The 16406-nt window shown below is 42.2% G+C and overlaps 1 protein-coding gene across 1 annotated transcript in view; it reads right to left on the bottom strand.

The window, feature by feature from the left end:
* The window catches only part of LOC123762223 (uncharacterized), a 188596-nt gene that overhangs the window by 122279 nt on the left and 49911 nt on the right, over positions 1 to 16406 (bottom strand). Inside the window, exon 4 of the mRNA XM_069332537.1 lies at positions 8458 to 8590. Within this exon, the coding sequence (XP_069188638.1) occupies positions 8458 to 8590 (133 nt within the window). The remainder of the gene's footprint in view (positions 1 to 8457; positions 8591 to 16406) is intronic.

Here is a 16406-nt window from a genome sequence, read left to right as displayed (position 1 = left end):
GTGATTGTTACCTATCCACCACTGCCCAATGGATTGGGGGCGGTGTGCAGGGCAAACAAATCAATTTTGACACTAGCTCTCCATATATGTCAGTTGCTTAATTTAGAAACTGTACTTGTGGTTGATCTCGAGCCCATTATTGATGTGACGATGTGTATTGAATTTTATGACTAGCTCATCTAGATTCTAACTTGCTTAGCTAAATGAATTGTGAGGTTCAGTCCCAGAGCCCATTAACCCTTAACCATTAACCCATTAAGGCTCTGTAATCCTTTTCCACTACCGCCCACAAGATGGGTATGGAATGCATAATACATGAACTAAACTAACAGGAGAATATTGGAAATGAACCATGAGAACGATATTGCAATCAAAGCGAAAAATCAACCTAAATTACTACATAGTCATATAAGAAGGAAAATGTTAGTGAATGACCAAGTGACATGACTAAGGAAAACAGAGGGGGCATATACAGAAAGTGACAAGGAAATCTGCGAGTTTCTGAATGCCAGATTCCATGGAGTAATCCCAACCGAGCTTTCTTGGAAGAATGATACATATGATCGGGATTCCTCCCTTACTCCTAACTGTTGTTGTTTTTGTTTCAGATTTAGCTACTCAGAACGAAGTGTCCATGTAGCACGGGCTATGGTGAGCCCGTAATTGAGTTTGGTTAAATGCGATAACCTTGTTTCTGTGATATTTGGGTCTAAGTTTAAAATAGAGGTGGGGGATTCCTCCTTTTTCCCTGTTTATTTATCGCTTCTGTTCTAGTGCACTGGTTTTAATCTTGTTTTATTAACATTATCTTGGTGGCGGATGTAGATGCAGAATGCTCACTAATGAGTCCCATTCCTCAACGGCTTTTCTAATCATTGTAGTCGCCGTGAAATGGGCATCTAATGCAGCTGCTGTCGTTGGATTAATGTTGAGTTTGATGCGCAGGGATTCAGTAGCTTCACATTCCAGTAAGTAGTGCAATAGCGGCGCCTCTGCTTCAGTTTCACAGATGTGACACTCTTTAACTATTGGGTTCATTACCTCCCAGCAGCACTTGTAACCAAGTCTGAGTCTGTGTATGGCTTCTGCAATGTCTCTGGATATCTTTTTGCCAGGCTTGAAAGAGGAGTAACCAGTGTCTTGTTCGTACCATATCACAGTGGATCTTCCTTCCGCTACTTTGGCTCTGTGGCGACTTTTGATAGTTGATAATATTTTCTTTTTGATTTGCTCCTTATTCTGTGAGAAACTTGGAGGTATTTGAACCTGTATAACAGGTAGAGCAGTGGCAGCATTTTGCTAGTGAGTCTGCCTTTTCATTACCATCTATGCCAATATGACTTGATATCCAATTTAGGGTGATTGACAGCCCTAGATTATGGGCATCTTTTCCAGTATGTTGAATTTCTGTGAGGAGTTGTATATTATTTCTGTTCTGACTGGATAACAATGTCTGGAGCGAAGATTTAGAGTCGGTATGAATGATGACATCATGTAAATTATTCTCAACTATATAGTTTATTGCCTCCGTCAGGGCATATAATTCTGTTTGCAATGTTGAGCACCCACTGTTCATGTTCCAGTAAGCTTCATGGTTAGTAGTGTAAACTGCTGCCTCAGCAGAACCTCTTTCTTGATCAACTGATCCGTCTGTGAAGATGTGAGTCGCTGTAGGTCTTGAGATAGTTTCCATTTGTTGTTCTATTACTTCCTTGAGCCTCTGCGGGTCACATGCTGATTTTTTAACTGGTAATCTTTCAATGATTATCTTTAGATTCGGTTCTTCCCATGGAGGAGGCTATCGAAAGTGTTGATATGATCTATCTTCCCCTTTGTTCTTAATGGTCCACTTTCTCTTGAATCTTGACCAGATTATCCATCCATGAGCTTGTTCTATATTTTAGGTTTTTCTGAAAGGATCTCTGTATGCTGTCTCTGATTGACAGCCGGGCGGTTGTTCCAATAAGTTTTCCTATTATGGCGGCTATCCTTTGTTTCATTGTTTTCTAATACTGGTAGATTGGTTTCCATTCTAAGGTTCTCTCTACGCGGCCATATAGGTGCTCCCAGCATTGTTCTCAGAGCACCATTTTGAGACACTTCCAGTTTCTCCCATTGGTTATCACTGAGGGATGTAAGAGCAGGAGCAGCATAGTCAATGAGTGACCTAACTGCTTGAACGTAGTACATTTTGAGTACTGGTAGAGATGCACCCTCTCTAAGACTGGTCAGAGAGCGCAAAACTGAGTTTCTGGCTTTACAGCGTTGCCGAAGATATTCAATTTCTTGAGTGAATTTCAACTTGTTGTCTATTATGACTCTTAGGTATTGAAAAGAGGTAACCCACTCAATTTCTTGTCCTTGTATTGCCAGTCTGATGTCTTGAGTTCTCATTTTAACGGCCATTGCTTTTGTTTTATTGCTGTTTATTTTCACTGCTGCGTTCCGCTTCCTTGCTGATAATATCTAGGCATTTTTGTGCATGGTTCCTTGCACCTTTGCCATTGATGATGACCACAAAGTCGTCTGCATAGTTAAGAAGTTTGGCTTTTGGTAGCTTGAGCTTCATGAATTGTTCCATGAGCCAGTTGAAGAGGAAGGGGCTTAGTATTCCTCCCTGCGGAGTTCCATTTTCCAGCCTCTTTGAGGTCGATGTTTTTCCTTGGAATTTGACTTTAGCTTCTCGGTTAAGCAGGCTTCCTTTGGCAAAAGCAAGAGCGTGTCCTTTGATTTCCTTATCCACAAGGCAGCACAGTGTAGCTGGAGCACTGGCTAACTCGAAGGCTTTTTCAAGGTCTAGAAAAATAAGGATTCCAGGTTTGTCATTGATTTTATCCAGGAGGGAGGTAAGGCATTCTGTGGTTCCAACACCTTTTCTGTAAGCAAACATATTTTGGTGTAGTGGATTGGCTTTCCATTAAATTCGATTAAGGGCCATTCTTTCTGCAGTTTTAGCCAGACAGCTTGTTAATGAGATGGGTCTTGGATTTCCTGGGTCTTTAGGTTTTGGAATGGGAACTATAATTGCACTGTTCCAAGAGAGTGGTCGAGTTCTTGTCACCCATACTCTGTTGATGAGATTCAAGAAGGCTTCTTCGCCCTTTTCTCCTAGCTTGGCTAGCATGTGAGTATGTGAGTATTGAATGAAAGACTAACCGGGTGTGGAGCGTTGTAGTAATCATTCCGTATTAGGGACTTAGGCGGAAGTTACGAGTGTGTGTGGTGATCGCGGAGGTCAAGTGGTCTATGGGCATTGGAAGTGTATTGACCTAATAGAGTATGTTAATATGTTATTATTTGCCAGAGTCTATTCTTTGTAATTAAATGACAAAACCCGACGGCCTTTAAATACCTTCCATATGTTCATTCATTGTGTTCCAGTACAAACCTAGTGGTACGCCTCAAGGGTCTGGTGTGTGTAGGAGTACACGGTGGTAGTAACGGTTGCTGAGGCAAGGTGTAATGTGTTGTGTATTCGCTGTGTTCGGAATGAACCGGGGTTCAGCGTCACGACAGGATCAGTTGATCAAGAAAGAGGTTCTGCTGGGGCAGCAGTTTACACTACCAACCATGAAGCTTACTGGAACATGAACAGTGGGTGCTCAACATTGCAAACAGAATGATATGCCCTGAAGGAGGCAATAAACTATACAATTGAAAATAATTAACATGATGTCATCATTCATACAGACTCTAAATCTTCACTCCAGGCATTGTTATCCAGTCAGCACAGAGATAATATACAACTCATCACAGAAATTCAACATATAGGAAAAGAAGCCCATAATCGGGGGCTGTCAATCGCCCTAAATTGGATACCGAGTCACATTGGCATAGATGGTAATGAAAAGTCAGACTCACTAGCAAAAACTGCCACTGCTCTACCTGTTGTACAGGTTCAAATACCTCCAAGTTTCTCACACATAGAGGAGCAAATCAAGAAGAAAATATTCTCAACTATCAAAAGTCGCCACAGAGCCAAAGTAGCGGAAGGAAGATCCACTCCGATATCCCGTAGGGAATCAATCTCTGCTCTCAGAGCTCCAACTAGGTTCATCAGTTCCTTCACCACACCTTCCATTATTGCGATGATAATGTTACTACCTGAACATTGATAACATAACTGAAATGATAATATAACTGAATAGAATATCGTAATATATGATAATATAACTGAAAAAACCTTTAGAATTTGCCTTTACTTGACCTGCTATACGAACTTCATAGTTTCTTTTTGCTCTTCTTATCTCTTTTTTAACATTTCTAACCAGTTGTGCGAATTCCTGTTCTAAACTGACTTCCCCATTCTTAATCATTTTGTACCAAGCTCTCTTTTTACCTATAAGGTTTTTCAGATCCTTTGTTATCCATTTCGGGTCATTTGTATTTGATCTATTCAATTTGTAAGGTATACCACTTTCTTGTGTTATGCTTAGAATATTTGTAAATAAGTTACATTTTGAATCCAAATCGAAATCCTCCTTTACATCACACTTTGCTGGGTTCACGTCTTGCTCCAAGACCGGCCCACCCCCTATGCCCAACACTTTCCAATCAATTTAAGAACATAGGATGGAAAGGCTGGAAAGATATTGCAAATCAAATGCAATATCTTTCATAGACAACTGGGAACACTTCTATGGAAGAAATGAAATGTATGCTCGTGATGGGGTGCATCTATCGAGGGCTGGGGTTGTTGTTGTTGAGAATTCGTTGAAAACCAGAGGTTAAAGACATTTGTTTGGGTTTAAACTGTTAGTAGATAGTGGTATTGGAATTGATTTGGAGGAAGGAGGTAATAAAAGTATGTGTTTGTGGGAGAAAAGAATTGGCAAAATGATCAGGGAAAGAGAAGGGCCTCAAAATAACAATTCACTTAGGGTATATTACACTAACAGTAGAAGTCTAAGAAATAAAATTAACGAATTAAATGCTCTTGTCTGCACAGAAAAAATAGATATTATTGCACTTACCGAAACGTGGATGAATGTAGAAAATACAGAACTATTAGCTGAATATCAAATAAATGGATTTAAACTATTTCACACAGATAGATATAATAAACGAGGAGGGGGAGTAACCATATATGTTAGGGACAATTTGAAATGTAGTCTCAAAGAGGGAATCAAAACTGAGCCACACACAGAAACTATTTGGATAGAATTATACGAAAAAAGCTAATAATATTATAATAGGAGTTATATATAGGCCACCAAATTTAGACAGAATGGAAGCAAAGCATCTATGGGATGAAATATCTAGAGCATCTAGACCTAACAGTATTTATGTCATGGGTGACCTTAATTTTAGTGGAATAAACTGGTTGAACAAAACAGGGAATAATGAAGCAGAAGATTTTCTAGAATTAATTGACGATTGCTTTCTTACCCAACACATTAAGGAACCAACGATGGTAAATAATATTTTAGATTTAGTGTTAACTAACAGGAAAACACAAATTAAGGACATCGAAATAGGGAGTGAGCTAGGGAACAGTGATCACAAAGTTATCAGATTTAGCATCGAATGGAATAGATCTGTAGGAGAAAATTCTGTTAAAGTGCCTAATTTTCGAAAAGCTGATTTCAATAGCCTAAGAAATTTTTTGGGTCAAATAGATTGGAATGTCTTGGGGATGGGGTGTGGGCTAGACGTGAACCCAGCGACAGGTGACGAAAAAGGAGATTTCGATGTGGATTCAATATATAATCTATTTAAAAATATTCTAAGCAAAGCCCAGGAACGTAGTATACAATATAAATTGAATATATCTAGTACTAATGATTCAAAGTGGATAACAAAGGATCTGAAGAACCTTATAGGTAAAAAGAGAGCGTGGTACAAAAAGATTAAGAATGGGGAATTTAGTTTATTACAGGATTTCGAACAACTGGTTAGAAATGTTAAAAAAGAGATAAGGAAAGCAAAAAGAAACTACGAAGTTCGCATAGCAGGGCAAGCAAAGACAAATCCTAAAGGGTTTTTTCAGTTATATCGAACTAAGACTAGGGAAAGGATAGGTCCATTAAAAACTGAGACAGGTCATATAACAGATAGTGATGAAGAGATGAGTAGTATTTTTAATAAATATTTTGTATCTGTATTTACTAAAGAGGAACTTAACAATATGCCTTCAGCCAAACAAGTCTATGTGGGTGGGGATGAGGACAGGTTGACGAGTTTAGCAGTTACCAGGGAGGATGTAATTAAACAATTAGAAAAACTAAAACCAAACAAATCCCCAGGGCCGGATGAAGTGTCTGCCAGGGTGCTTAAAGAATGCAAAGAGGAGCTTTCCGAGCCACTGTCTACCATATTTAACAAATCAATAGAATTAGGTAGAGTGCCAGAGTCATGGAAGGTACCTAATGTGGTACTAATTTTTAAGAAAGGAGATAGATCACTTGCATCAAACTATCGGCCAATTAGCCTAACGTCTTTTGTTGGAAAGTTACTTGAATCGATAATTGCAAATACAATTCGTCTTCATCTTGAAAAGCATAAATTAATAAATGAGTCGCAACATGGTTTTACAAATGGCCGTTCATGTTTAACAAATTTGCTATCTTTATATTCCAGGATAGTTGAGGCAGTTGAGAGTGGTAAGAATTGTGATGTTGTGTACCTTGACTTTAGCAAAGCTTTTGATACAGTGTAACATGAAAGACTAATTAAAAAAATAGAAGCTCATGGTATTGGTGGTGCTATATTAAGTTGAATTAGGGCATGGCTATTCCAAAGAAAACAGAGAGTTAGTATAAATGGGGTTAAGTCAGAGTGGGATAATGTTGTTAGTGGAGTGCCTCAAGGCTCTATCCTGGGACCTCTGTTCTTTATAATATATTAAAATGATTTAGATTCAGGTTTGAGTAGCAACATCTGCAAATTTTCAGATGTTGCTACTCGTTGTTGCAGATGTCTAAAATATTATTTCCCCGCGTTGGTTCCTTAATGTGTTGCGTAAGAAAGCAATCGTCAATTAATTCTAGAAAATCTTCTGCTTCATTATTTCCTGTTTTGTTCAACCAGTTTATTCCACTAAAGTTAAAGTCACCCATGACATAAATACTGTTAGATCTAGATGCTCTAGATATTTCATCCCATAGATGCTTTGCTTCCATTCTGTCTAAATTTGGTGGCCTATATATAACTCCTATTATAATGTTGTTTGCTTTTTCGTTTAATTCTATCCAAATAGTTTCTGTGTGTGGCTCAGATTTGATTCCCTCTTTGAGACTACATTTCAAATTGTCCCTACCATATATGGCTACTCCCCCTCCTCGTCTAATATTTCTATCTGTGTGAAATAGTTTAAATACATTTATTTGATATTCAGCTAATAGCTCTCTATTTTCTACATTCATCCACGTTTCGGTAAGTGCAATAATATCTATTTTTTCTGTGCAGACAAGAGCATTTAAATCGTTTATTTTATTTCTTAGACTTCTAGTGTTAGTGTAATATATCCTAAGTGAATTGTTATTTTGAGGCTCTTCTCTTTCCCTGATCATTTTGCCAATTCTTTTCTCCCACAAACACATACTTTTATTATCTCCTTCCTCCAAATCAATTCCCATACCTCTATCTACTAACAGTTTAAACTCAAACAAACACCTCTAACCACTGGTTCCAACAAGTTCACAACAACAACAACCCCAGCCCTCGATAGATGCACCCCATCACGAGCATACATTCCATTTCTTCCATAGAAGTGTTCCCAGTTGTCTATGAAAGATATTGCATTTAATTTGTAATATCTTTCCAGCCGGCAATTGACACCAATTCAATTCCTCGACATCCATTCATTTCCCACACCCTTTCTTGGAAGAATGCCACATATGATCGGGATTCCTCCCCTGCTCCTAACTAATTCTATGGTTGTTTTATACCTCTGAAGCAGTTCCTCACTCCTAACTCGACCACCATCATTTCCTCCCATGCTAATGCAAATAACGGGATTGTTCCCATTTTTAGCTATAATATCATTCATGTTGTTTATAATATCACCAATACCAGCTCCGGGATAGCAAACCCTTAACCTGTTCCCCCTATCTCAAGCACAAAACGTTCTATCCAAATACGTTATCTGGGAATCTCCCACAACTAAAGTTCGCTTAGGTACTTCCTTTACTCTCTAAGAGGCCTGCGCTTCGTTGCTTTCCATTTCGCGTGATCCGCAGTCTCACCACAGCACTCGTTCTCCAATACGGCAAATTAATTAGAAGTTCTTAGGGCGTCTGTAGGCGGCTTTATCAAAGTCTTCTTAAGGCCTTTGTCCTTTACAACTATCCAAGACGAAGTCCTTTTACTACTGGTCTCCTCCTTCGTATCTTCTCGATTATGGACTTATGTTCTTTTGTGTGTGTGTGTGTGTGTGTGTGTGTGTGTGTGTGTGTGTGTGTGTGTGTGTGTGTGTGTGTGTGTGTGTGTGTGTGAGGAAAAACAAGAACAACGTACCTAAATATGAGAGAGTAGTTATCAGAGGCATATTTTCGGAGCTGAGGGATGGTGAGAGGTTTCCAGGCAGAGGAGAGAGTGTCAGTGTAGCGGTAGAAGCCTCTCTCAGGGTTAAACACCAACTTGTTGCTCCCTGAGAACACACAAACATTGTACACAATTAATGCACTCCTTTAAAACTATTTAACATAATATACAAGCAATTAGAAATATAATTTGATACAGATTAAAACATTTTACAGTATAAGTTTTGATTAATAGAGTTCTTTCACACCACGAAACTCTCCTCCTTCAGCTACCTCTAACGGGAATATCACCCAGACAAGAGTTCCCGGGGCGGACACACGCGCGCACGCACGCTCACTTGATCCCCAACTTGACTACCAGGACGATAACTACTGTTACTACCAGGACGACAACTACTGTTACTACCAGGACGACAACTACTGTTACTACCAGGATGACAACTACTGTTACTACCAGGACGACAACTACTGTTACTACCAGGATGACAACTACTGTTACTACCAGGACGACAACTACTGTTACTACCAGGACCCCAACTACTGTTACTACCAGGACGACAACTACTGTTACTACCAGGATGACAACTACTGTTACTACCAGGACGACAACTACTGTTACTACCAGGATGACAACTACTGTTACTACCAGGACGACAACTACTGTTACTACCAGGACCCCAACTACTGTTACTACCAGGACGACAACTACTGTTACTACCAGGATGACAACTACTGTTACTACCAGGACGACAACTACTGTTACTACCAGGATGACAACTACTGTTACTACCAGGACGACAACTACTGTTACTACCAGGACCCCAACTACTGTTACTACCAGGACGACAACTACTGTTACTACCAGGATGACAACTACTGTTACTACCAGGACGACAACTACTGTTACTACCAGGACGACAACTACTGTTACTACCAGGACGACAACTACTGTTACTACCAGGATGACAACTACTGTTACTACCAGGATGACAACTACTGTTACTACCAGGACGACAACTACTGTTACTACCAGGATGACAACTACTGTTACTACCAGGACGACAACTACTGTTACTACCAGGACGACAACTACTGTTACTACCAGGATGACAACTACTGTTACTACCAGGATGACAACTACTGTTACTACCAGGACGACAACTACTGTTACTACCAGGACCCCAACTACTGTTACTACCAGGACGACAACTACTGTTACTACCAGGATGACAACTACTGTTACTACCAGGATGACAACTACTGTTACTACCAGGACGACAACTACTGTTACTACCAGGACGACAACTACTGTTACTACCAGGATGACAACTACTGTTACTACCAGGACGACAACTACTGTTACTACCAGGACGACAACTACTGTTACTACCAGGACCCCAACTACTGTTACTACCAGGACGACAACTACTGTTACTACCAGGATGACAACTACTGTTACTACCAGGATGACAACTACTGTTACTACCAGGACGACAACTACTGTTACTACCAGGACCCCAACTACTGTTACTACCAGGACGACAACTACTGTTACTACCAGGATGACAACTACTGTTACTACCAGGATGACAACTACTGTTACTACCAGGACGACAACTACTGTTACTACCAGGACGACAACTACTGTTACTACCAGGATGACAACTACTGTTACTACCAGGACGACAACTACTGTTACTACCAGGACGACAACTACTGTTACTACCAGGACCCCAACTACTGTTACTACCAGGACGACAACTACTGTTACTACCAGGATGACAACTACTGTTACTACCAGGACGACAACTACTGTTACTACCAGGACGACAACTACTGTTACTACCAGGATGACAACTACTGTTACTACCAGGATGACAACTACTGTTACTACCAGGACGACAACTACTGTTACTACCAGGACCCCAACTACTGTTACTACCAGGACGACAACTACTGTTACTACCAGGATGACAACTACTGTTACTACCAGGATGACAACTACTGTTACTACCAGGACGACAACTACTGTTACTACCAGGACGACAACTACTGTTACTACCAGGATGACAACTACTGTTACTACCAGGACGACAACTACTGTTACTACCAGGACGACAACTACTGTTACTACCAGGACCCCAACTACTGTTACTACCAGGACGACAACTACTGTTACTACCAGGATGACAACTACTGTTACTACCAGGACGACAACTACTGTTACTACCAGGACGACAACTACTGTTACTACCAGGATGACAACTACTGTTACTACCAGGATGACAACTACTGTTACTACCAGGACGACAACTACTGTTACTACCAGGACCCCAACTACTGTTACTACCAGGACGACAACTACTGTTACTACCAGGATGACAACTACTGTTACTACCAGGACGACAACTACTGTTACTACCAGGACGACAACTACTGTTACTACCAGGATGACAACTACTGTTACTACCAGGATGACAACTACTGTTACTACCAGGACGACAACTACTGTTACTACCAGGATGACAACTACTGTTACTACCAGGATGACAACTACTGTTACTACCAGGACGACAACTACTGTTACTACCAGGATGACAACTACTGTTACTACCAGGACGACAACTACTGTTACTACCAGTAAAACAGAAACAAGCAACACTTAGTGGGCCAGCCAGAGGCTTAGGGCCCACGCAGGAATATCCCTGCAAAAAAAAAAAGAAAAGTAGAATGAATTGAAAGAATTGTTATATGTTTACGTGTTGATGTGTTGATTTGTGTTGCCGTGTTGATATGTGTGGACTTGTTAATATGTGAGGACGTGTTGATGTGTGTGGACTTGTTAATATGTGAGGACGTGTTGATGTGTGTGGACTTGTTGATATGTAGACGTGTTGATGTGTGTGGACGTGTTGATGTGTGTGGACTTGTTAATATGTGAGGACGTGTTGATGTGTGTGGACTTATTGATATGTAGACGTGTTGATGTGTGTGGACGTGTTGATGTGTGGACGTGTTGATGTGTGTTGCCATGTTAATGTGTGTTGGCATGTTAATGTGTGTGGACGTGTTGATATGTGGACGTGTTGATGTGTGTGGACTTGTTGATGTGTGGACGTGTTGATTTTTTATTCCTTTGCAGGGATATTCTTGCGCGGGCCCTAAGCCTCTGGCTGGCCCACTAACTGTTGCTTGTTTCTGTTTTACTTGTAGGCGGAGTATGAGTATTTATGACTCGTATGGTCACTTCTGGAAGATTTTGTCTTACGTGTTTAACAACTTCTTCTGCTCTGTTGAATCTAACTTGAAATCTTAATGGCTTTGCAACTCTGCACTGTGTTAGATAATGTTCCAGTGGTCTGTCGGGCATTTCTCCACTGTGCTGACATTTCCTCTCATTTTCTGGAACTTGTAAGCATATTTCCCATGCACATGGGTATCCAAGCCTGATGCGATGTAAGTGTACTTCTGTTGTTTTACTGGTCCCTTTCATCAACATAAGTGGTTCGCAGTCGGTTGAATTCTTGTACCGACCTGCAGATCCTGATGTTGCAACTGCTGTGTTGTGGTCACTGTACATCTTTTACATCGCTCTGTTTCTAATTACTTTCTTAATCTGTGATACTCTGTGGTATGTAATAGTAGTAGTAGGCATCCAATGTCTCAGGAGTGTTGCGCTTTGGTTGTTGGTCTGGAGTGGCCTCTCCAGGGTAGGTTAATATGGAGGAGAAGGTGTTACCCAGGTAGCAGGTTCCCCCTCTCCACGGCATTTCCAATGGAAACGTCTCTAATGGAAAGGCAAACGCCGATACGATTGGTTCCAGCGCCGTCGCAGGAACTATGAGTTCCGGGGATGACCTCGAAGTTGGTGAAAGAAGGCGCTGGGACTCCAAACCCGGAGACCGCCGTGGTCGGGGCAGAAGAACGACCCCAGCCTCCTGAAGCAGAGCCTGGGGGCCGCACGAGCCACAGGAGGTGGACGTCCCGGTCCCGCACCTACGGGTTCCAGACAAAGATCATCACAGCCCTGTTTCACCAGAGGCCGGCTTCCTTCACGACCAAGTAGAAGGAAGAATGATAATTATTAATTATTTATATTATTATTATTATTATAATTACTATAATATAATTGTTGCATTTAATATATATCACTTTTCCTTCTGCTTGGTCATGAAGGAAGCCGGCCTCGGGTGAAACAGGGCTGTGATGATCTCTGTCAGGAACCCGTAGGTGCGGGACCGGGACGTCCACCTCCTGGGGCTCGTGCGGCCCCCAGGCTCTGCTTCAGGAGGCTGGGGTCGTTCTTGCCCTGTTGATTTGGTATGTAAATGTCTACATTTCTTCTCTTAGTTGCAAGTTTTGCAGCTTCATCTGCAATGTGACGTGTTGATGTGTGGACGCGTTGATGTGTACTCACCTATTTGTGCTTGCGTTGGTTGAGCTTTGGCTCTTTGGTCCCGCCTCTCAACCGTCAATCAACTGGTGTACAGATTCTTAAGCCTACTGGGCTCTGTCATATCTACATTTGAAACTGTGTATGGAGTCAGCCTCCACCACATCACTGCCTAATGCATTCCACCTGTTAACTTTTCTGACACTGAAAAAGTTCTTTCTAACGTTCCTGTGGCTCATTTGGGTACTCAGTTTCCACCTGTGTCCCCTTGTTTGCGTACCGCCAGTGTTGAATAGTATATTCTTGTCTACCCTGTCAATTCCCCTGAGGATTTTGTAGGTAGTGATCATATTTCCCCTCACCCTTCTGTCTTCCAGTGTCGTAAGGTGCATTTCCCACAGTCTTTCCTCGTAACTCATGCCTCTTAGTTCTGGGACTAGTCTAGTGGCATACCTCTGAATTATATCCAGCTTCGTCTTGTGTTTGACAAGGTACGGGCTCCATGCTGGGGCCGCATACTCCAGGATTAGTCTTATATATGTGGTATACAAGATTCTGAACGATTCCGTACACAGTTTCCTGAAGGCTGTTCTGATGTTAGCCAGCCTCGCATATGCCGCAGACGTAGTTCTTTTTATTTGGGCATCAGGAGACAGGTTTGGTGTGATATCAACTCCTAGATCTTTCTCTCTGTCCGTTTCATTAAGTACTTCATCTCCCATTCTGTATCCTGTGTCTGGTCTCCTGTTTCCACCGCCTAGTTTCATTACTTTGCATTTACTCGGGTTGAACTTTAGCAGCCATTTGTTGGACCATTCATTCAGTTTGTTAAGGTTGTCTTGTAGCCTCCTACTATCATCCTCTGTTTCAATCGTCCTCATAATTTTTGCATCGTCAGCAGACATTGAGAGGAACGAGTCTATACCCTCTGGGAGATCATTTACATGTATCAGAAACAGTATAGGTCCAAAGACTGACCCCTACGGGACTCCACGTGTGATGTCTCGCCAATCTGAGACCTCACCCCTCACAGTGACTCGTTGTTTTCTGTTGATTAGGTACTCCCTTATCCAATGGAGTACCTTCCTTTTCACTCCAGCCTGAATCTCTAGCTTTTTCACTAGTCTCTTGTGTGGTACTGTATCAGCCTCTTGTCTGAAACTGTTGTGTGTGTGTGGACGTGTAGATGTGTGTGGACGTGTTGATGTGTGTGGACGTGTTGATGTGTGTGGACGTGTTGATGTGTGGACGTGTTGATGTGTGTGGCCGTGTTGATGTGTGTGGCCGTGTTGATGTGTGTGGCCGTGTTGATGTGTGTGGACGTGTTGATGTGTGTGGACGTGTTGATGTGTGTGGACGAGTTGATGTGTGTGGACGTGTTGATATGTGTGGACGTGTTGATGTGTGGACGTGTTGATGTGTGTGGACGTGTTAATGTGTGTGGACGTGTTAATGTGTGTGGACGTGTTAATGTGTGTGGACGTGTTGATGTGTGTGGACGAGTTGATGTGTGTGGACGTGTTGATGTGTGTGGACGTGTTGATGTGTGTGGCCGTGTTGATGTGTGGACGTGTTGATGTGTGTGGACGTGTTAATGTGTGTGGACGTGTTAATGTGTGTGGACGTGTTGATGTGTGTGGACGTGTTGATGTGTGTGGACGTGTTGATGTGTGTGGACGTGTTGATGTGTGTGGACGTGTTGATGTGTGTGGACGTGTTGATGTGTGGACGTGTTGATGTGTGTGGACGTGTTGATGTGTGTGGACGTGTTGATGTGTGTGGACGTGTTGATGTGTGTGGACGTGTTGATGTGTGTGGACGTGTTAATGTGTACTCACCTAGTTGTACTCACCTAGTTGTGTTTGCGGGGGTTGAGCTCTGGCTCTTTGGTCCCGCCTCTCAACCGTCAATCAACAGGTGTACAGATTCCTGAGCCTGTCGGGCTCTGTCATATCTACACTTGAAACTGTGTATGGAGTCAGCCTCCACCACATCACCCCCTAATGCATTCCATTTGTCAACCACTCTGACACTAAAAAAGTTCTTTCTAATATCTCTGTGGCTCATTTGGGCACTCAGTTTCCACCTGTGTCCCCTTGTGCGTGTTCCCCTTGTGTTAAATAGACTGTCTTTATCTACCCTATCAATCCCCTTCAGAATCTTAAATGTGGTGATCATGTCCCCCCTAACTCTTCTGTCTTCCAGCGAAGTGAGGTTTAATTCCCGTAGTCTCTCCTCGTAGCTCATACCCCTCAGCTCGGGTACTAGTCTGGTGGCAAACCTTTGAACCTTTTCCAGTTTAGTCTTATCCTTGACTAGATATGGACTCCATGCTGGGGCTGCATACTCCAGGATTGGCCTGACATATGTGGTATACAAAGTTCTGAATGATTCTTTACACAAGTTTCTGAATGCCGTTCGTATGTTGGCCAGCCTGGCATATGCCACTGATGTTATCCGCTTGATATGTGCTGCAGGAGACAGGTCTGGCGTGATATCAACCCCCAAGTCTTTTTCCTTCTCTGACTCCTGAAGAATTTCCTCTCCCAGATGATACCTTGTATCTGGCCTCCTGCTCCCTACACCTATCTTCATTACATTACATTTGGTTGGGTTAAACTCTAACAACCATTTGTTCGACCATTCCTTCAGCTTGTCTAGGTCTTCTTGAAGCCTCAAACAGTCCTCTTCTGTTTTAATCCTTCTCATAATTTTAGCATCGTCCGCAAACATTGAGAGAAATGAATCGATACCCTCCGGGAGATCATTTACATATATCAGAAACAAGATAGGACCGAGTACAGAGCCCTGTGGGACTCCACTGGTGACTTCACGCCAATCGGAGGTCTCACCCCTCACCGTAACTCTCTGCTTCCTATTGCTTAGATACTCCCTTATCCACTGGAGCACCTTACCAGCTACACCTGCCTGTCTCTCCAGCTTATGTACCAGCCTCTTATGCGGTACTGTGTCAAAGGCTTTCCGACAATCCAAGAAAATGCAGTCCGCCCAGCCCTCTCTTTCTTGCTTAATCTGTGTCACCTGATCGTAGAATTCTATCAAGCCTGTAAGGCAAGATTTACCCTCCCTGAATCCATGTTGGCGATTTGTCACGAAGTCCCTTCTCTCCAGATGTGTTACCAGGTTTTTTCTCACGATCTTCTCCATCACCTTGCATGGTATACAAGTCAAGGACACTGGCCTGTAGTTCAGTGCCTCTTGTCTGTCGCCCTTTTTGTATATTGGGACCACATTCGCCGTCTTCCATATTTCTGGTAGGTCTCCCGTCTCTAGTGACTTATTATACACTATGGAGAGTGGCAAGCAAAGTGCCTCTGCACACTCTTTCAGTACCCATGGTGAGATCCCATCTGGACCAACAGCCTTTCTAACATCCAGATCCAGCAGGTGTCTCTTGACCTCCTCTCTCGTAATTTCGAACTCCTCCAAGGCCGCCTGGTTTACCTCCCTTTCTCCTAGCACAGTGACCTCACCCTGTTCTATTGTGAAGACCTCCTGGAACCTCTTGT

The sequence above is a fragment of the Procambarus clarkii genome, chromosome 27 (genome assembly GCF_040958095.1).
Source record: "Procambarus clarkii isolate CNS0578487 chromosome 27, FALCON_Pclarkii_2.0, whole genome shotgun sequence".
Classification (NCBI taxonomy): Eukaryota; Metazoa; Arthropoda; class Malacostraca; order Decapoda; family Cambaridae; genus Procambarus; species Procambarus clarkii.
The sequence above is the reverse complement of the archived record's forward strand: the minus strand, read 5'-3'. Positions and strand labels throughout refer to the sequence as shown.